The sequence below is a fragment of the Bison bison genome, unplaced genomic scaffold, assembly GCF_000754665.1.
Source record: "Bison bison bison isolate TAMUID 2011002044 unplaced genomic scaffold, Bison_UMD1.0 scf7180017864452, whole genome shotgun sequence".
NCBI classification, from domain to species: domain Eukaryota; kingdom Metazoa; phylum Chordata; class Mammalia; order Artiodactyla; family Bovidae; genus Bison; species Bison bison.
Genome location: NW_011495014.1, coordinates 6,677,945 through 6,700,086, shown reverse-complemented (window position 1 = coordinate 6,700,086; position 22,142 = coordinate 6,677,945). Strand labels below are relative to the sequence as shown.

Genomic DNA, 22,142 nt, shown 5'->3' with positions numbered 1-22,142 from the left:
CAAGAGCCTGAGGCTACAGTCCATGGGGTTGCTAAGAGTTGGACACGACTGAGCGACTTCCCTTTCATTTTTCACTTTCATGCATTGGAGAAGGAAATGGCAACCCACTCCAGTGTTCTTGCCTGGAGAATCCCAGGGACGGGGGAGCCTGGTGGGCTGCCATCTCTGGGGTCACACAGAGTCAGACACGACTGAAGTGACTTAGCAGCAGCAGCAGTAAAAAGATGCCAAAAAAAGTAACAACTAAAAATCTATGGGAAAGGAATACAGAATGCATTTTTATTCTTCAGATCCCTAGGAAAATGCAAAACCCTCACTGTTTTGAAAGAATTTCCTTGTTGTGATTTCTAGGTGCCTAGAAGGTGACAGATGTGAGCACTAAAATCCTGCTTTCATTTGAACCCCACATCATTTCTCTAATGGATAATATTCTAAATGTCTACAGACATTCTGGTTGTCAAGTCTCAGTTTTCAGCTTTGACCTTTTTCCCTTGTAAGCTTGCACCATTCCTCTTACCTGGATAATTTGCTTTCCTCATTACTAAAAGAGACCCTTAACAAAGTCAGTGAGAAAAATTCCACAGAAATCTAGGGTTCCACTTACAGCTTACACACACCTAGGATTTAGGATAATGACTCAAGATTTACTTCAACTTACCAAAACTTTTTGTATTGCTCTGTTAATATATTAGGTGGGCACAGTAAACACCTTTTTACCAAATTGCTTGCATGGTAGTTTTTCTTTATTTCAGTTGTGCTAAAAAGATTAATATTCTGTTCTGGAAAGATTTTATTAGCAATGGCTGACTACACAGTAGAGGGTCCCTTTCCGTATAAATAAATCCCTCTCACTACCTTTAAAATCTATTTTTAAAGATTTTTTTTCCCTCTGACTCATGAATATTTTTTTTTCAGATCTTTTTTTGCTGCTCCGAGGTAATAGGCTTGAGTGTATGGCATGGGCGAGGTAGTCTGGAACAAAGGGCGTGAAGTGAAAGAAAGCTCTAACAATGTACAAATCTTCAGTGAGAAATGCAGTTTAGGATTTCAAAAGTAAAAGCCAAGCTTAAAAAAAAAAAAAAAGACCAAACTAAGTTAAAAACTGTTGTGTTAATTAAAATCCTCATTGAGTTAACTGAGAGCAAATTAAAACTTGATTAATTTTTAAGTATTCATTTAATTAAAAGGTGGCATTTACTGTTATCATTTTTTAAATTATTTTTTCAGCTCAGTGTTTTAAATTCTAAATTCCATTCAGTTCATCCAAGAGACAGATATACTAAATGATATGAACAGTTAATAGAAGCAATACAAACGACTTTTAAGTATGAAAAATGTTCCACCTCACTATTATCATATCAATGTAAGTTTGAGCAGATGATCATTTTCTGACCATCATTATAACCAAAATAAATACACAGTGCTATTGAGGATTGCAGGCTCATACACCTGAGAATAAATTGTTTGTTTTTTTTTTAATTTTTATTTTATTTAACTTACAATATTGTATTGGTTTTGCCATATATCAAAAAGAATCTGCCACAGGTATACATGTGTTCCCCATCCTGAACCCTCCTCCCTCCTCCCTCCCCGTACCATCCCTCTGGGTCGTCCCAGTGCACCAGCCCCAAGCATCCAGTATCGTGCATCGAACCTGGACTGGTGACTCGTTTCATACATGATATTATACATGTTTCAATGCCATTCTCCCAAATCATCCCACCCTCTCCCTCTCCCACAGAGTCCAAAAGACTGATCTATACATCAGTGTCTCTTTTGCTGTCTCGTATACAGGGTTATTGTTACCATCTTTCTAAATTCCATATATATGCGTTAGTATACTGTATTGGTGCTTTTCTTTCTGGCTTACTTCACTCTGTATAATAGCAGATAAGATAACCTTTAAGGTTCATATATTTTGATTCAGTAATTCACCTAGATATCTATCTTATTAAAATAATCAGAACCTTAAACAATAGATGTGAATAAATATATCTAGTAAATATTAATTTTAATGGAAAAAACTGATAGCCTGATGCTACTAAAATTGATAGTTTTCAATTTTGTTCAAACAAATAATGTTCAAACACTAATAAATACAAAATAATGTTCAAACACTAATACAAAACGTTGTTAAAACATGAATATATAATGACCTCAAATTTTAAATACAAACATATACATATTAGATATAAGACTAAAAGTGAAACTAACAAACAATAATTACTATAAACAGTAATTATTTGTGGGTGATGAGATTACAAATTATGTTTCCTTCATGTTTTTATTTGCCTATAACACATTTATTTTACAACTGGGAAAATAAACATTTTTGAAAATTAATAGAAAAATAGTATACATGATCTTATTTGCAAAGCAGAAATGGAGATGAAGAGAACAAATATACAGATACCAAGTGGGGAAGAGGAGTGGGAGGAACTGGGAGATTGGGACTGACACAGATACACTATTGATATTATGTGTAAAATAAATAACAAGAGCATACTGTTTAACACAGTGAACTCTAGTTAGTGTACTGTGGTTACTTGAATGGGAAGGGAGTCTAAGAGGGAGGAGACACATGTATATGTATGGCTGATTCATTTTCCTATACAGTAAAACTAGTAACATTGTAAAACAACTATACTCCAATAAAAATTAATTTAAAAAAATGGTTTGTATATTATCAGGAAGGAAGTTGACTGCATAGCTCCTAAAGTTTGAGTGAAAACAAGTTTGGAATAAGAGAAAAAGCCTTGAATTATACCTAGTTTTTAATTTGCGTCAAATAGACATTAATGAAAAATAATATATGGTGTGTGATATTATTGTTATTAACAATATTTCAACGCCCTTAATTATATACTGAAGTTGAATGAAAATTCTAAATACACTGTAATTTATTCAAATAATTTCCCAAACTTATAATGGTTAATATTTTATATTTCACATATCTTCGAATAAAAAAAATAAAGTTTTAAAATACTAGACTTCACACACACACACAAAAACACTGATCTCCTTCCAGTCTAACAAATTCAGCCAGCTTGATAATATGAATATAATTACAAAGTTCTGAAAATATAGACTGTGCTGCCTTACAAGGTTTCTTAATTTATAAAATCTGACTTCTGTAGCTGTTTCTAAACCTAACAAATATTCCATACTTATATTTCTTAGGTTCCTTCTGCTATGTTAGATCCCAAATCGAGTTAGCATAGGGGGTTGGCTTGACTTGGGTGTTCACAAAAAGAACCATATTTCAAAGACAGAATGACTTCTGTTTATTGACCACATCTACACACAGGGAACAAAAAGGAATAGCCCAGCCCTGGGGACTCCACTTCTGCACTGAAGAGGTAGAGATTCTGTGTGAAGGGTTGATGGTGTGATTAGCTGTTGAGAAATAAGCAGCTGGCAGAATTTGGTACTCTCAAGTCCAAAGGAAACCTGTTTTAATAGTGTTAAAGTTTGTACTACAGGCTATAACCAGGGTACTACTAGTGTGGGCTGCAGCTGGGCATACGGTGGCCACAGTTTTGTGCTGAGTAGAATTCAGTTCACTCTCATTTTCTAAGTTAGTGCAATTTCCCATTCTTCCCCGCACACAAGTGGGGGACTTTTTGGAGCTACTGAAATTCTTCTTTTTTTATTCAGCAATAAGAGGGAGGTATATTTTGAGATGTCAAATTTTGACCAGTGAATTTCTATTCATACCCTGACTTTAGTCAAAGAGGCCTGCCTACAGTTCACTGAAAAATTCATGCATTCTCTGATTGCCTTTGATCACACCATTAAATCTACTAGAAATTCCTTACCATTGGAGCCTCCCCACATGTGTCGATGCAGCTCTTTCCAAGTAACACATGGTAATCAACCTCTGAAGTTATAACATTTTATTTACCTCACACCATTGGCCATTTCACTTGGTATTTTCCATGCTAGCTTCTGACTTGTAAGTGACTATAAGGTTTTATACTGCTATTCCAATGTTCCCCAGCCAGACAGACTGCACTATTATTAGTTTTCTGAAAAGAAGGTGTTCTTACTCTAACTTCTGGACCTTTACAAGTGTGATTCTCCTTGCTCATATCATTGTTCTGCTCTGATTCAATTTAATCATGGCTCAACTGCATGCTAGTGCATACATTACACACACACACACACACAGACACACGCACAGAGTTATGCCCAGAGTCTTCAAATTTCAGCAAGGACACTTTTTCCAAGAAGACAATTCCTTTTTCCCACTTGGGAGTTGGTTGGGTACTCTTCCTACATGAACCAAAGTGTCCTTTGCACTCCCTATTGTGGATCCTTGCAATTGTGAACTTCATTATCTTAAGTAAAGCCCCAGAAAACATGAATAAATGAATGACTAAATGAATGGACTCCTCAAATAGTATTTAACTTTTCTTGCATGTAGGTCATCTATATTGAATATTGAAGTTGTGGAGACTAGGGAATGTATCCTTTATTTATTTATTTATTTGAGTTCTCTCACTCATCACTTCACAAATAATAGATTCTCAAAACTTACAGAATTTTTTTGAGAACTAGCTTGGATTTTTCTGTATGTTGTTGACCTCATATGAAGTCATAGAACTCTTCTCTAGAAGTGTCCTTAGAGATCACTTAGCCCAACCTTTTCACTGATATTTCTTTTGGATTTCGCTGTGAGGGTATTTTAGGTATTTTGGCCCAGAGGCAAGATGCGTTAGTTAAGGGAGAAAGTGCTAGGAGTGCATAAATGAAGTTAAGGCAAACTTTTTATTGCTTCTTCCTCCTTTTGAAGGGAGATTAGGCAGAAAGGAAAGGAAAGGGAGAGGAGAATTGGGGAGTGAAATAGCCAAAACTGAAAGAGATGTGAATCTAAGGATGAGTCTGGAAGAATCAAGGGTTCAAGTGAGTGGAGGTTGAGAGAGAGGTGATATAGCTTCCTTCATAAGACAATGGAGGCTTCCCTGGGCTGGGGACAAATCAGATAGAAAGTTAGAGTTTGGAAGAGTCTGAATGCAAACCTAATTCCGTCTAGTTCAGGCTCAAAGCAGACTATCCCCAGAAGCATGGAGATTCTACACTCTCCTTAAGAGAATGGACAGGTCAGGGGGCATTGGGGGTACTGGGGAAAAGAGGGGGAGGGTTGGGGATTGTTACACTCACTGTGTGTCTCTTTCTCTCACCAGAATTTTATAGAAGAAAGACAGGTTAAACTGAACATCCAAATGAACTTGGAAAGGAAAACAGGAACATATCATCCGAAAGTTGAAAACAGGGTCAAGAGAGTGCATGGGGCTTCCCTGGTGGCTCAAATGGTAAAGAGTCTGACTGCAATGTAAGAGAGCCGGTTTCGATCCTTGGTTCAGGAAGATCCCCTGGAGAAGGAAATGGCAAGCCACTCCAGTATCTTTGCCAGGAGAATTCCATGGACAGAGGGGCCTGGAAGGCTACAATCCACGGGGTTGCAAAAAGTCTAATATCATAGAGGAGCATTATTCTTAACTACTGGAAAAGTACACGGTAACAATATAACTTGAGAGGTTACAGTGCCCAGGCAAGGAGCCTCAGTTGATTGCTTAGGAGGACATTTATGTTTTTATTGTATGAATCAATAAATACATACAGGTCCTTTAGGGACAGCTAAATGAGTTCTTTTTCCCACTTAGATCTGTCTATCCACATCGTTTTCAAGAAGCACTACCTCTGTGGAGTTCTGTTCTCCCAAAGCCTTGGATGCTGGGAGATCAGCTGAAGTCACTAAAATTGCCCTTCAGCCAAAAATAAAAGTAGTTACAGAATTGTTTTTATATGTGTATTTCTGGAAACAACAGATTCCTAATTTTATTAACTTACATGTGACCCACAATTTATTAAAATATCTTTCAATTTCCTAGTCCCAGTTTGCTGATAATATCATGCAAACAAAGACCAGTGATTTGGCAATTTTTATTTTCATTTATCTTGTCACTGATAAGGTATTGATATAATAATTGGGCTAATATTCTGAAAATTATTGATGTGCTTTCTCTTTTGCTTTTCTGAGTATGAGACCTCCACTTTGCTTGCCAAAAGGTAAGGAGTGAGAAATGTGGTAAGAATTAGGATTTGCCGGGGCTTCTCCGGTGGTTCAGTGGTAAAGAATCCACCTGCTAATGCAGGAGACATGGGTTTGATTCTTGGTCTGGGAAGATCCTACATGCTGTGAGACAAGTTCATGTGCCACAACTATTGAGCCTGTACTCTAGACCCTGGAAGCCATAACTACTGAGCCCATGTGTCATAACTACTGAATCCTCTGCATTCTAAAGCCTGTGCTCCACAAGAGAAGAAGTTGCCACAATGAGAAGCTGGTGCACCACAAACTAGGTAGTAGCCCTCAGTTCGCCACAACTAGAGAAGAGCCACACAATAACGAAGACCCAGCACAGCCAAAAGTAAATAAATTTTTTAAAAAGAATTAGGATTTGTCATAGAAGGTATTAAAAGACATGCAAAAAATAAGACTGTTATGTGAGACAACAGATTTGAAATCCAGGTTCACTAAAAGCATAGAAATGGCCAAAATGGGAAGGTGTGTCAGACAACTGAAGCATAGGAGGACTTCAGAGCCTACTCAGATCCTACATGATCCTGTAGGGATCATGAAAAGAAACCACACTAGTTTTTATCAGTGAGGAGTACAGAATAAGATAGTAAAATTAATGACCCTGAGGTTTTAACTCTTCAAGTCATCTTCAGTCCCACTTGGCAAGGATGCAAATTTGAGAACCAAGGAGCCTACCACAAGGCTCACTGTGATGGCACTGGAGAGATAAGATCTTGAGCTACACAGGCCTTACTCATTATCTAAGAGTTCCAGCAGGGTAATCTGTAATCAAGTGAACAAGAGACCTAGCCTGCGACATGAGATGGCATCACACCTCTAGACTTTGACTGTTGCTCTCTGATACGAGGTTCTGTAAGATATACTCTGCTCTCTGATACTTTGACACCATTCTCGGGTGGAAGTGAGCTAATAATAATGAGCTAAGAGACAGGAGATATTAAGAATGTTTTCCTTGACAATAAGATGCGCCAAGGCTTCCGTTGCGACCCCCTCTCTGGTGTGAGCCTCGCCAGCCCCTCCCCCAGGAGACCGTTGCAATCGGCCAGCCCCTGCTCCTTGGTAACCATGTGTGACCGAAAGGCTGAGATTAAGAACGCCCATATGTCTAAGGAGATGCAACAGGACTTGGTGGAGCGTGCTACTCAGGCATTGGAGAGATATAATATAGAGAAGGACATTGCGGCCCATATCAAGGAGTTCAACAAGAAGTACAACCCCACCTGGCGCTGCATCGTGGGGAGGAACTTCGGTAGTTACGTGACACGTGAAACCAAACACTTTATCTACTTGGGCCAAGTGGCCATTCTCCTGTTCAAATCTGGTTAAAAGCACTGCCACACACCCAGTGATCCATCCAAAAACAAGGACTGCAGCCTAAATTCCAAATACCAGGGACTGAAGCCTTCAGCCTTGCCTAAGGGAACACCTCCACCTTTGAACCTGTCTTGTGTTTTGTAGAGGGCATTCTCTGTACTAGTTTGTGGTTATAAAGCAATTAGCAAAACAGCTTACATTTGTATTTATTTTCTATTCCACACCTCTCTGCCCCATGTTTTTTCTCTTCAAAATCCATTCCTTTAAAGAAATGAATCTGTTGAAGAAGTGTGCGCTAATTACCGTTTGTTCAAATAATATAAAGTTGAAGATGGCCTATTATTTGATCTTGGGTAGGTTGGTGGGGGTGATTCCTTGAAGTTTCTGTGGGATGTAACAGACTAGCCTGTTCAACACATTTGAGTTTCATTCTTGTCCATCCTGTTCCTGTTGTGCATGGAAGAATACTACTCAGAAATCTGTCTTGAGAAATGCATGGCAGAGAAACTACTGGATTAACTCTTACTCCTAATCTGATAAACACATTACTTAAGTGCTTCTTTGGGATAACTGCTATAGAGTGTTCTGGGCCTTAGGCCTCAGAGATGATGAATGTGTAGTAGAACTCCTTTAAGCTTTCTATGGCTGCAAAATGTAAATAAGCTGGAGAGAAAGTTGGGCTAGTGAGACATTTGTTGGGCTCTAGACATTTCCCCTCCCCTGCCTTGGTCAAAATACACTCTAAAGATTAAAGGTGGTCTTAAAGGGAAAAAGCTCTTGAACAGCAGCCCTCCATGTGATTTTAGTAAAGTTTTCAGGAATTTTTTTTTTTTTTTTAAAGAATGTTTTCCTTGACAATAAACTATTTAAGGGCTTCCCTGGTGTCTCAGTGGTAAAGAATCCGCCTGCAATGCAGGAGATGAGGGTTTGATCCCTGGGTCGGGAGGATTCCCTGGAGAAGGAAATGGCAGCCAACTCTTGTCTTCTTGCTGGGAAATCCCATGGACAGAGGAGCTTGGAGGGCGACATTCCATGGGGTTGCAAAAGAGTTGGAAATGACTTAGTAACTAAACAACAACAGCAACAAAAACAAACATTATTTAAAGGGACTAACTGAAACTGCAGAGTTGAAAAAGAAAAGAATTGAATGGATCAGGCATCAAATTAATATTCTAAAGCTGTGGTATGCTTGAGGTTAAGGGAAAAGATAGTGTTAGTAATGGGAGAAAAAAAGAGTTGTATTGTCTTTGCACATTTAAGCACAGTGTAAGTTAAACCTTTTTTACACAGTTCATGGGGTTCTCATGGCTAGTATATGGAGTGGTTTGCCATTCCCTCTTCCAGTGGATCATGTTCTCTCAGAACTTTCTACTATGACCCGTCCTCCTTGGGTAGCTCTACATGGCATGGCTCATAGCTTCATTGAGTTACATATACCGATTCAATGGACATGAATTTGGGCAAACTCCTGGAAAGGACAGAATTTCACTTTCATTTTTGGCATTATGGCATATTAGATAATTCAAAAAATTCTGGGTACAAAGTATCTAGGAATGTTGGATAAAATGTAGCAAACCTTCATTTTAGACTCAGAACTAAGCTTCCAAGAGAGGAAGGGGAATAACCAGGAATCAAGAGTGAAAAGTTAAGCTAAAATCCAGAAAGAAAGCTGATGTAGACATCCTGGATGCTTTGGAAAGGTTTCACAATCTTAATGACTAAGTATTAATGGTTCTATAAGCTTAGGCCAGAAAGCACCATGCAAAGAAGGATCCATGAAAGACTAGACTCCTGGTGAAAGATGAACTCAAGCACAAGTGAATTCATCTATCTTGAGCTGAGCTTGAGTGGAAAAATGTGTCCTCCTGAAAATCCATTATTGTTAGCTTATATTCACATGGGTTTAAAGTTCAAATCTATACTCTGTAGATGGTTTTAGAGGCCCTAAATTAAAAATTATACTCAGCGATTGGTATTCATTGATTCATATTGGAACAGGACACTGGCAGAAGGAAATAGAATGTCTCAAGGATCCCAGAGATAAGCCCTGCCAAACATGAACCCCAAGTACACAATTACAAAATACATGAGGAAGAATCAGCAACATGCTCAATTAAAATAAGACCTGCAAATACAACAAATAATTTAGTTACTGAATGTAACAGCAAATTTGGAAAATGCAACAGTGGCCACAGGACTGGAAAAGGTCAGTTTTCATTCCAATCCCAAGGAAAAACAATGGCAAAGAATGCTCAAACTACCACACTTAGAGATGCTTAGAGAAATGCTTAGAGAAATGCTTAAAGAAAAATAGGGTGAAACATGGGACAGAACAATGTCTTTTTCAAAGACAGTCATAAATTTAAAAAGAAGTTATATGATAAATACATATTAGGGATGTAATGTACAACAAGGTTAATATAACTGATGCTGCTCTATATTGTGTATGAAAGTTGTTAAGAGAGTAAATTCTAAGAGTTCTCATCATAAGGAAATTTGTTTTCATTTTCTTTTATTTTGTATCTGAATGACATGATGGATGTTTACTAAACTTATTATGGTACTCATTGCATGATGTATGTAAGTCAAATTATTATGCTGAACATCTTAAACTTATACAGTGTTTTATGTAAATTATCTCATGAAAACTGGAAGAAAAAAATAACAAAGAAATAAAGAATATTAATAAATTAAAATTTAAAATTCAATTGAAGGCTTAAGTAACAGGTTTACCAGATACCAGCTAAAGGGATAGCTAATAAATAAATATTATGTTTTTAAAGAAGTATGCAGAATTTATCACAGAGGCACAAGATGAAAAATATGACAGTGCTTAATGGATTTGAAAGAGTGAATGAGAATCTAACTGGGCTTCTGATAAAAAATTCTATATAATGAAAAAAGGTAAAAGAGAAAAAAAAAACATGTTTTGTAGAATAAAAAAAGCATGGATCTTCAGATTGAGGGAAGCTACTAAATCTTAAGTAAATAAAGAGGAATACATAGTTAGATATAAAACATCATGGTGAAACTACAGAACACTAAATAGAACAAGTATTTCAAAAGCAGCCTAAAAGAAAGGCAGATTTTTCTCCAAAGGATGATAATTAGAGTGACTGTAAACATCTCAAGAGCATCATTAAGAATTAGGAGACATTGGACCAGTTCTATGTACTAAGAGAAAATGCTGTCAAGTAGAATTTTACTCAAGGGAAAAATATACTTAGGTCAAAACAGCACTAATAATTTGCTATCGAATTTTCATTTTTTTCAGTGAATGAAAAAAGTGCTAAAGCACTAAAATTTTTCAGTTACTTAAAATAAAATTATTTCAGATAAAAGACATGAAACTCAAAAGGTATTGGTGGGAAAATGGTTAAAATTTAAGGTGAGCCAAACAATCACTGATGGTATAAAACAGTAACAACTATTGATTTTAATGGTAAAAAAATTGAGATGGAAAAATATACTAGATAAAAATAACATAGAGGAGAGGAGAGAATCATTGTAGATAAGTACACATATTAAACATTTGAAAGTCCACCACTGAAAAACAGAAATATAGCATTTAAATTTTATGATCGAGAGGAAGAGAAGTAGGAACTGAATAATCTCTACACCAAAAGAAAGTTTTCCAAAAAAAGCATAAAAAAAAGCAGAATATATAGAGTGCAGGGAAACAGAAAGTCTTCCATGTTTCTAGTGTGAATCTAAATCAGCACAAAAATTCTGAAGCACAACTGGCAATATTTTAAAGATTAAGTATTAATCACTTCCTGGAAGCACAATTCTATCTCAAGGTATGTAGACTAGAATAATACCTCTTAAGCTATCTATGATTTAAAACAACTTTTACAATGTGTAATCCACTGCAGAACAATAATTTTGCAAGAATGCAAAATCATATGATGTGGCAGCAATGTCAAATTGCTGTAAAGTTTTCACTTGCTTGCTCTCAGTGCTTGTACTACCTCACCAGAGATAATTCACTGATACTGGCCCACACTATATTTTGAGGAGCATTGCTCTATACAAAGTCTTAAACACATCCATAGGGAGAAATATATCACAGTAATCAATGTAGCACTGCTTGTAATAGCAAAACAAAACAATATAGCTAAATGTTCCCCAAAGAATGGATAAATTGCAGAATATTCATACATCTAATAATATTTAGTGATGTGAATGAATGATCTAGAAGTAAAGGTATCAGAGTAGATAAATATTAAAGGTAACACAATGCTGAGTATAAAAAAGCAATTTGAAGAATTCATCTTATATGATAGTGTTTTGTAACATAAAATGATGTCATGGTTTCTTGAGGAATATATATTTTTAGGGAGGTATAAAGACATGCATAGGAGTGGTAAGCACCAAATTCAGGATAGTTACTACTTCTGGATGGTGGGAAAGAAAGAAAACACTACTGGGGAGTGTTCATGAACTCTATTTGTACTTTTGTAGTTTAGTTGAGCAGAAGTTTCAAGTGTGTTCATTATACCACTCACATATTTTTGTATGTTTGAAGCATTTCATAATTTAAAATGGAAGAAGATACATTAATAAAAATATTTCTTAAATTGAGAGTAAAAATTACCACCATGTAGCTTAAATGTCAGCAATCATTCAGATCTGCCATTCTTTAACATACCTGAAGAGTTTTGTTTTCAGTTTGCATGCTAAGTCACTTCAGTTGTGTTTGATTCTTTGCAACCCTGTGGACCATAGCCCTCTGCCAGGCTCCTCTGTCCATGGAATTTTACAGGCAAGGATATTGGAGTGGGTTGCCATTTCCTACTCCAGGGATCTTCCCAACCCAGGGATTTTTCACATTTAAAAAGAAACTTAAATTGTATTCAGTTAATGTCTCAAGCTAGTATAAGTGTAATACCAACAGTTTCTGGGCACTTATACCCTGTGTTGAGTCCTACCTTTACACACAGCAAGTTTTTCTAGGTACTAGTGTGCAAGAAGACTGGAGTCCCTCAGAGGAGATTTTTATAGGAAGATTCTAATAACAAAGCAAAGTGCTATGCCTCCCACACTGGGATTCAAGCTTAATTAATATACACTTTTCATTTTCTTATTCAGCACTTATAAACATTGCCTACAAACATGGTAATTGTAAATAAATAGGCAATTGTTTTACTCTGTTGACTGTTTATATAAAAGACATTAAAAATATATCACTCAAGGGACTCAGTTAATAACTTAACACTAGTTAGGATTTGCCTCATTGATCAGGATGACTTGTGAATTCTTTGTTCAATTCTCCTGAGACTTAAAATATATAGGAAGATTCTCAAATGTTAGGTGATGAGGCAAAGTCACAATCTTATCCTTAAGAATCATATTATCTCTGTACACACAGGAAGTATTATGTATCAACTGTTACTCTTAATTATATTTACTTATATTTATGCAGGACCCTTAATCCAGAGCAATTGAGTCATTTTATTTATTGATAAGGTAATAAAACAATGAGGTTATTAAACTCTCCCATTGCTATCCAGTATTCTCATTCTTTTTAAAAGACTGTGATCAGCAAAAAGTCCTAGCTCTGAGAGAATGTTTAGGAACGTAATTATAATTATAAAAGGACATGCAAAAATGTACAAATGATCCACACTTTAAATACACTGGCAAAAAAAGTACAACTTTTTTCTTAGATTGCTTGTAAGTTAATTTTCAACTAATTAACAAAATGATTTCCTATTTCACACTAAATTAGAAGTTGCTGAATTAGAGATAGGAAAGTTGCTGAGAAGAGTTTCTAATACTACGGTTTTCTAAACTGTCTTCAAATCCAAAGTATTCCTAGAGTGGAAATCAGGTATACTTCAAAAAATAAAAAGCCAAAGATTTCATTTGTATACTGGCTATGACAGGCATGATTTAACACTTTGAATTTTTCCACATTAGTCTGATTTGCATTTTTAAGGTTTGGTTTATACCTCAATGGAATAAAAGAGTGAAATTTAACTCCATCTAACTTATGTATATTAAATAAACCTTGTGTTCTTTACATGCTAACCTGTGGGTGCCTGTTCAGTTGTGTCCTACTCTTGGCAACCCCATGGACTACAGCTTGCCAGGCTCCTCTGTCCATGGAATTTTCCAGGCAAGAATACTGGAGTGGGTTGCCATTTCCTACCCCAGGGAATCTTCCCAACCCAGGTATCAAACACACATCTCCTGTGTCTCCATAATTGGCAGGCAAATTATTTACCACTGAGCCCAAAGCCTTTGACTGTGTGGATCACAACAGACTGTGAAAAAACTTCAAGAGACAGGAATACCAGACCACCTGACTTGCCTCCTGAGAAATCTGTATGCAGGTCAAGAAGCAACAGTTACAACTGAACGTGGAACAAGCAACTGGTTCCAAATTGGAAAAGGAGTACGTCAAGGCTGTATATTGTCACCCTAGTTTTTTAACTTATATACAGAGTACATCATGCAAAATGCCAGGTTGGATGAAGTACAAGCTGGAATCAAGAGTGCCGGGAAAAATATCAATAACCTCAGATATGCTGATGACACCACCCTTATGGCAGAAAGTGAAGAACTAAAGAGCCTCTTGATGAAAGTGAAAGAGGAGAGTGAAAAAGTTGGCTTAAAACTCAACATTCAGAAAACTAACTAAGATCATGGCATCCAGTCCCATCACTTCATGGCAAAAAGATGGGGAAATAATGGAAACAGTGATAGACTTTATTTTGGGGGGCTCCAAAATCACTGCAGATGGTGACTGCAGCCATGAAATTAAAAGACGCTTGCTCTTTGGAAGAAAAGCTATGACCAACCCAGACAGCATATTAAAAAGCAGAGACATTAATTTGCCAACAAAAGTCCATCTAGTCAAAGCTATGGTTTTTCCAGTAGTTATGTATGGATGTGAGAGTTGGACTAAAAACAAAGCTGAGTACCGAAGAATTGATGCTTTTGAATTGTGGTGTTGGAGAAGACTCTTGAGAGTCCCTTGGACTGCAAGGAGATCCAACCAGTCGATCCTAAGGGAAATCAGTCCTGAATATTCATAGGAAGGACTGATGCTGAGGCTGAAACTCGAATACTTTGGCCACCTGCTGCAAAGAACTGACTCATCTGAAAAGACCCTGATGCAGCCTGGTGTGCTGCAGTCCATGGGGTCGCAAAGAGTCGGAAACGCCTGAACTGAACTGAGCCATTTGTGTCACTGACTTGTTTTATAATTTCAGTCAAATACCATGTTTGCCTCCCTGGGTCTTGGATTCCTCATCTGTAAAATGGATAGATCAGATTATTTGAGTATCCATTCCCTCTCAGTCTTCCTACACCATCAGTTGTGCTGGCCTGTTTGTCCTGACAGGGTTTGTCATTGGCTGCAGTTTCACCCTCTTCACATCAGGTTGGTCTGTGTGGCAGAATGAAAGAAATAAATAAAGAAAGAAAAAAAGCAAGCAGTAAAGAAGTGCAAATTCTGTAAACATCTATAAAGATGATCCTTGTCCTTGGGGTTTCTCTTTAGCATAAGGAAAACATAAAATGGTAGAAAATATTTGTACAATTTATATTACAAAGAAATACTTTTCTACTGAGAAAAGTATTCTATTTTTTCCCAAAAATGCCTCTTGTTTTTCAGCTTAAAAGAATTATAGTCATTCTAGGATTTTCATTCTAAAGGGGAAAATTCAATTATCCTATCTATACTTCAGCGTGGACTTTCAGTTTCTGTATGGTTCTGTTCTTTTTGGTTTTGTAAGTGTGTTTCTCAGGTTTATATTAAGTGAGAGTCCAATAAATATGAAGTTAAAAGTTGGGGAACACTGTGATTGATAACCAGGGGAATAAAAGAAGCCGAGTGAGAGAGAAGCAGAGACCCATGTCTTGGCTTTAAGAAGTTAGACAAACTGAAGCCACAAGTCTCCAGCAGAGATTTCTCTGGCGTAGATAATAGAGAAATGAAGGGCAAGACAGAAAAACACAAAACAAAGTCATAAATATAAAGCTGAGCTGAGTGAGGATTTCAGAGTATTAACACTGTTCTCAAATCAGATGTACAAACTGTGTTTGGACAACACTTGTCTCATGACCAAGATGAGTGTAATCTTTCTAATGGATTAAGTGTGTTATTCATGTACAACACAATAATGGCCTTTTGAAATTCAATGTGAATTAGTTCTATATGCAGTAATTGTTAAAATTCAGTTTATCAGTTCAGTTCAGTCAGTTGCGTCCGACTCTTTGCAACGCCATGGACTGTAGCACACCAGGCTTCCCTGTCCATCACCAACTCCCAGAGCCTACTCAAACTCATGTCCATCCTGTCAGTGATGCCATCCAACCATCTCATCCTCTGTCATCCCCTTCTCCTCCCACCTTCAATCTTTCCCAGCATCAGGATCTTTCAAATGATTCTTTGCATCAGGTGGCCTGAGTATTGGAATTTCAGCTTCAACATCCATCCTTCCAATGAATATTCAGGATGGACTTCCTTTAGGATAGACTGGTTGGATCTCCTTGCAGTCCAAGGGACTCTCAAGAGTCTTCTCCAATACCACAGTTCAAAAGCATCAATTCTTTGGTGCTGAGCATTCTTTATAGCCCACCACTCACATCCATACATCCATATATTAGTTTATGAATAAGGCAAAAAACCGTTTGCATTCATTAAAGGGATATGTAACTTAGAATTTTTTTCTAATTTCCTTTTTTCTCTTTAAAGCTCTTATACATGTACCCCAATGTTCATTGCAGCACTATTTACAATAGCCAGAACATGGAAGTAACCTAGATGTCCACTGACAGATAGATAAAGAAGCTGCAGTACACATATACAGTGGAATATTCAGTTCAGATGTTCAGTCGCGTTGGAATCTTTGTGACCCCGTGAACCGCAGCACTGTTTCCCCATCTATTTGCCGTGAAGTGATGCGACCGGATACCCTCATCTTAGTCTGCTGAATGTTGAGCTTTAAGCCAACTTTTTCACTCTCCTCTTTCACTTTCATCAAGAGGCTCTTTAGTTCTTCTTCACTTTCTGCCGTAAGGGTGGTGTCATCAGCATATCTGAGGTAATTGAATATTAGTCAGCCATAAAAAAGGAACACATGTGAGTCAGCTGAACTGAGGTGGATGAATCTCTAGCTTGTAATACAGAGTGAAGTATACCAGAAAGATAAAAACAGATATCATATATTAACACATATATATGAAATCTAGAAAAATGGTACTGATGAACCTATTTGTAGGGCAGGAATAGAGAGGCAGACACAGAGAACAGTCATGTGGACTCGTCAGGGGAAGGAGAGCGTGGGACAAATTGACGGAGTGACGTTGACATATATACACTGTCATATGTAAAGCAACATTGACAGTTACTATATATAAAATGTAAGTTAGATAGTGAGAAGCTGCTATATAACAGAGAGGCCAGGCTCATGCTCTGTGATGATCTAGAGAGGTGGATGAGGAGGTGGAGTGGAAGGGAGGACCAAGAGAGAGGAGATAGGTTAATATATGCACTTATGACTGATTCATGCTCTTGTATGGCAGAAACAAATAAAACATTGCAAAGCAATTATCCTCCAGTTTAAGATAATTAAATCATAGAAATACATACAATTTTAGCCTTCTTAATTCTGATAATCATAAGCCTGAAAATTTATGGAGCATTTTAATGCTTATCTATGTTTATTTTTACAATAAAAATGAAAGAATATATTAATGTTAATATTTCCAGTTTAATCTCCTTTTAGTAAAGCAATATTAATCTATCCTATTCAACTATCCTGGACCGGAGGAAGTGAGGCCTTGGAGCAGTGGCTGCGAGGTGCTGGAGCAGTTGTGAGGAGATACCCCCACAGCCAAGGTCAGGAGCTGTGGCCGCGCTTTGCTGGAGCAGCTGTGAAGAGATAGCCCACGTTCAAGGTCAGAGAACCCCCAGCAAGATGGTAGGTGTTGGAGCCATGGCTGTGTGGCACTGGAGCAGCTGTGAGGAGATATCCCACAACCAAAGGAAAAGGAGAAGCCCCAGCAAGATGGTAGGAGGGGCGAATTCACATTTAGAATCAAACTCCATTCCTGCCAGAGATGCTCAGAGGGTTCAAACAAATCTTGTGCACACCAGGACCCAGGGACCACACAGAGACTGAGACAGAAATGTGTTGGAGCATCTCCTGTGGAGGAATGGGTCAGCAGTGGACTGCCACTGGGGCAGGGGCTCTCAGTGCAGCAGACTTGGGTATGGCATAAGCCCTCTTGGAGGAGGTTGCCATTAACCCTATCAAAGAGCTGCCAGAACTTACACAGTACTGGGAAATAGGCTCTTGGAGGGCACAAACAGAACCTTGTGCACCAGGACCCAGGAGAAAGAAGCGGTGACACCAAAAGAGACTGACCCAGACTTGCCCAGGAGTGTCCAGAAGTCTCCAGCAGAGGCATGAATCAGTGGTGGCCTGCTGCAGTATTGAGGGTCAGTGAGTATAGCAGTACATGCATGGGATCTTTTGAAGGAGATTGCCATTATCTTCATTACCTCCACTATAGTTTGGCCCCAGGTGAATAGCAGGGAGAAAACACAGCTCCACCCATCAATAGAAAATTGAATTAAAGATTTATTGAGCATGGCCCCGCCCATCAGAACAGGACCCAGTTTCCCCCTCAGTCAGTCTCTCCCATCAGGAAGCTTCCATAAGCCTCTTATCCTTCTCCATCAGACAGACTGAAACCATGATCACAGAAAACTAAACAATCTGATCACATGGACTACAGCCTTGTCTAACTCAATGAAACTATGAGCCATGCTGTGTAGGTCTACCCAAGACGGACAGGTCATGGTGGAGAGTTCTGACAAAATGTGGTCCACTGGAGAAGGGTAATGGCAAATCACTTCATTATTCTTGCCTTGAGAACCCCATGAACAGTATAAAAAGGCAAAAAGATAGGACACTGAAAGATGGACTCCCCAGGTCAATAGGTGCCCAATATACTACTGGAGATCAGTGGAGGAATAACTCCAGAAAGAATGAAAGGATAGAGCCAAAGTAAAAACAGCACGCAGTTGTGGATGTGACTGGTGATGGAAGCAAAGTCCAATGCTGTAAGAAGCAATATTGCATAGGAACCTGGAATGTTAGTTAGGTCCATGAATTAAGGCAAATTGGAAGTGGTCAAACAGGTGATGGCAAGAGTGAACGTCAACATTCTAGGAATCAGCGAACTACAATGGACTGGAATGGGTGAATTTAACTCAGATACCATTATATCTACTACTGTGGACAGGAATCCCTTAGAAGAAATGGAGTAGCCATCATGGTCAACAAAAGAGTCCGAAATGCAGCTCTTGGATGCAATCTCAAAAACGACAGAATGATCTCTGTTCAGTTCCAAGGCAAACCATTCAATATCACAGTAATCCAAGTCTATCCCCTGACCAGTAATGCTGAAGAAACTCATGTTGAAGGGTTCTATGAAGACCTACAAGACCTTCTAGAACTAACACCCAAAAAAGATGTCCTTTTCATTATAGGGGACTGGAATGCAAAAGTAGGAAGTCAAGAAATACCTGGATTAACAGGCAAATTTTGCCTTGGAGTACAGAAAACAGGGCAAAGGCTAACAGAGTTTTGCCAAGAGAACACACTGGCCATAGAAAACACCCTCTTCCAACAATACAAGAGAAGACACTACACGTGGACATCACCAGATGGTCAATAACGAAATTAGATTGATTATATTCTTTGCAGCCAAAGAAGGAGAAGCTCTATACAGTCGGGAAAAACAAGACAGGGAGCTGACTGTGGCTCAGATCATGAAAACTTGTTATTGCCAAATTTAGCTTTCCATTGAAGAAAATAGGGAATACCATTTAGGTATGACCTAAATCAAATCCCTTATGATTATACAGTAGAAACGAGAAATAGATTCAAGGGTTTAGATCTGATAGACAGAGTGCCTCATGAACTATGGATGGAGGTCCATGACATTGTACAGGAGGCAGGAATCAAGACTATCCCCAAGAAGAAGAAATGCAAAAAAGCAAAATGGCTGTCTGGGGAGGCCTTACAAATAGCTCTGAAAAGAAGAGAAGTGAAAAGCAAAGAAAAGGAAAGATATACCCATTTGAATGCAGGTTCCAAAGAATAGCAAGGAGAGATAAGAAAGCCTTCCTCAGTGATCAGTGCAAAGAAACAGAGGAAAACAACAGAATGGGAAACACTAGAGATCTCTTCCAGAAAATGAGAGCTATCAAGGGAACATTTATGCAAAGATGGTCACAATAACACACAGAAATGGTATGGACCTAACATAAGCAGAAGATACTAAGAAGAGGTGGCAAAAATGGACAGAGGAATTATACAAAAAAAGATCTTCATGACCCAGATAATCATGATGGTGTGACCACTCACCTAAATAAAGCCAGACATCCTGGAATGTGAAGTCAACTGGGCCTTAGAAAGCATCACTACAAGCAAAGCTAGTGGATGTGATGGAATTCCAGTTGAGCTATTTCAAATCCTGAAAGATGATGCTGTGCCAGCATATTTGGAAAACTCAGCCATGGCCACAGGATTGGAAAAAGGTCAGTTTTCATTCCAATCCTCAAGAAAGGCAATGCCAAAGAATGCTCAAACTACCGCACAATTGCACTCATCTCACACATTAGCAAAGTAATGCTCAAAATTCTCCAAGCCAGGCTTCAACAGTATATGAACCATGAACTTCCAGATGCTCAAGCTACTTTTAGTAAAAGGCAGAGGAACCAGAGATGAAATTGCCAACATCCATTGGATCATCGAAAAATCAAGAGTGCCCGAAAAACATCTACTTCTGCTTTATTGACTATGCCAAAGGCTTTGACTGTGTGGATCACAATAAACTGTGGAAAATTCTGAAAGAGATGGGAATACCAGACCACCTGATCTGCCTCTTGAGAAATCTGTATGTATACATGCATACAGAAAACTGTATGCAGTTAGAACTGGACGTGGAACAGCAGACTAGTTCCCAATAGGAAAAGAAATACGTCAAGGGTGTATATAGTCACCCTGTTTATTTAACTTATATGCAGAATGTATCATGAGAAACTCTGGGCTGGATGAAGCACAAGCTGGAATCAAGATTGCAGGGAGAAATATCAATAAACTCAGATATGCAGATGACACCATTCTTATGGAAGATAGTGAAGAAGAACTAAAGAGCCTTTTGATGAAATTCAAAGAGGAGAGTGAAAAAGTTGGCTTAAAACTTAACATTCAGAAAACTAAGATCATGGCATCTGGTCCCACCACTTTATGGCAAATAGATGGGGGAACAGTGGAAACAATGAGAAACTTTATTTTCTTGGGCTCCAAAATCACTGCAGATGGTGACTGCAGCAATGAAATTAAAAGATGCTTACTCCTTGGAAGAAAAGTTATAATCAACCTAGACAGCATATTAAAAAGCAGAGACATTACTTTGCCAACAAAAGTCCGTCTAGTCAAAGCTATGGTTTTTCCAGTAGTCATGTATGGATGTGAGAGTTGAACTATAAAGAAAGCTGAGCACTAAAGAATTGATGCTTTTGTACTGTGGTTTTACAGAAGACTCTTGACAGTCCCTTGGACATCAAGGAGTTCCAAGCAGTCAATCCTAAAGGAAATCAATCCTGAATATTCATTGGAAGTACTGTTATTGAAGCTGAAACTACAATACTTTGGCCACCTGATGAGAAGAACTGAGTCATTTGAAAAGACCCTGATGCTGGGAAAGATTGAGGGTAGGAGGAAAAGGGGATGACAGAGGATGAGATGGTTGGATGGTATCACCGACTCAATGGACATGAGTTTGAGTAAGCTCCGGGAGTTAGTTGGTGATGGACTGGGAGGCTGGCATGTTGCAGTCCATGGGGTTGAAAAGACATGACTGAGGGACTGAACTGAACTGAACTGATGAAGCAGGATAATGAAAGAAAAAAGATTGATTATATGCTTATAAGTAAATGCTGCCTAATAATAGTAAAGTAATCAAAAGGTCATCTAATCACAGATCATGGCAGCCACAAGAACTTCATCTTTCTCTTTCTCCCATTATTTAGGTTCAGGCTACTTTCTTTTGTAGATGAGAAATATCCAGTTTCTCTTGCAGGTGGTAGAGCTAAGAAAGATAAAACCAGATATAGTCTTAGTCCTTGATGAGACTCAGGATTGAGGGGCCCCAAATATGGCAACTTGGCATCAGTTCAGTTCAGTTCAGTCGCTCGGTTGTGTCCGACTCTTTGCGACCCCATGAATTGCAGCACGCCAGGCCTCCCTGTCTATCACCAACTCCCAGAGTTCACTCAAACTCATGTCTATCAAGTCAGTGATGCCATGCAGCCATCTCATCCTCTGTCTTCCCCTTCTCCTCTTGCCCCCAGTCCCTCCCAGCATCAGGGTCTTTTCCAATGAGTCAACTCTTCACACGAGGTGGCCAAAGTATTGGAGTTTCAACTTCAGCATCAGTCCTTCCAATGAACACTCTGGACTGATCTTTAGGATGGACTGGTTGGACCTCCTTGCAGTCCAAGGGACTCTCAAGAGTCTACTCCAACACCACAATTCAAAAGCATCAATTCTTCAGCACTCAGCTTTCTTCACAGTCCAACTCTCACATCCATACATGACCACTGGAAAAACCATAGCCTTGACTAGGCAGACCTTTGTTGGCAAAGTAATGTCTCTGCTTTTTAATATGCTGTCTAGGTTAGTCATAACTT

At 38.4% G+C, this 22,142-nt stretch overlaps 2 protein-coding genes across 2 annotated transcripts in view; one reads left to right on the top strand and one right to left on the bottom strand.

Moving 5' to 3' along the window:
* KCNH7 (potassium voltage-gated channel, subfamily H (eag-related), member 7) overlaps positions 1–22,142 on the bottom strand; it is a 532,838-nt gene that overhangs the window by 241,999 nt on the left and 268,697 nt on the right. The gene's annotated exons all lie outside the window — the stretch shown is intronic.
* Positions 7,172–7,432, top strand: LOC105002382 (dynein light chain 1, cytoplasmic-like). Its single transcript, XM_010858959.1, has one exon. It carries the CDS (start codon positions 7,172–7,174, stop codon positions 7,430–7,432), a length of 261 nt encoding a protein of 86 aa, XP_010857261.1.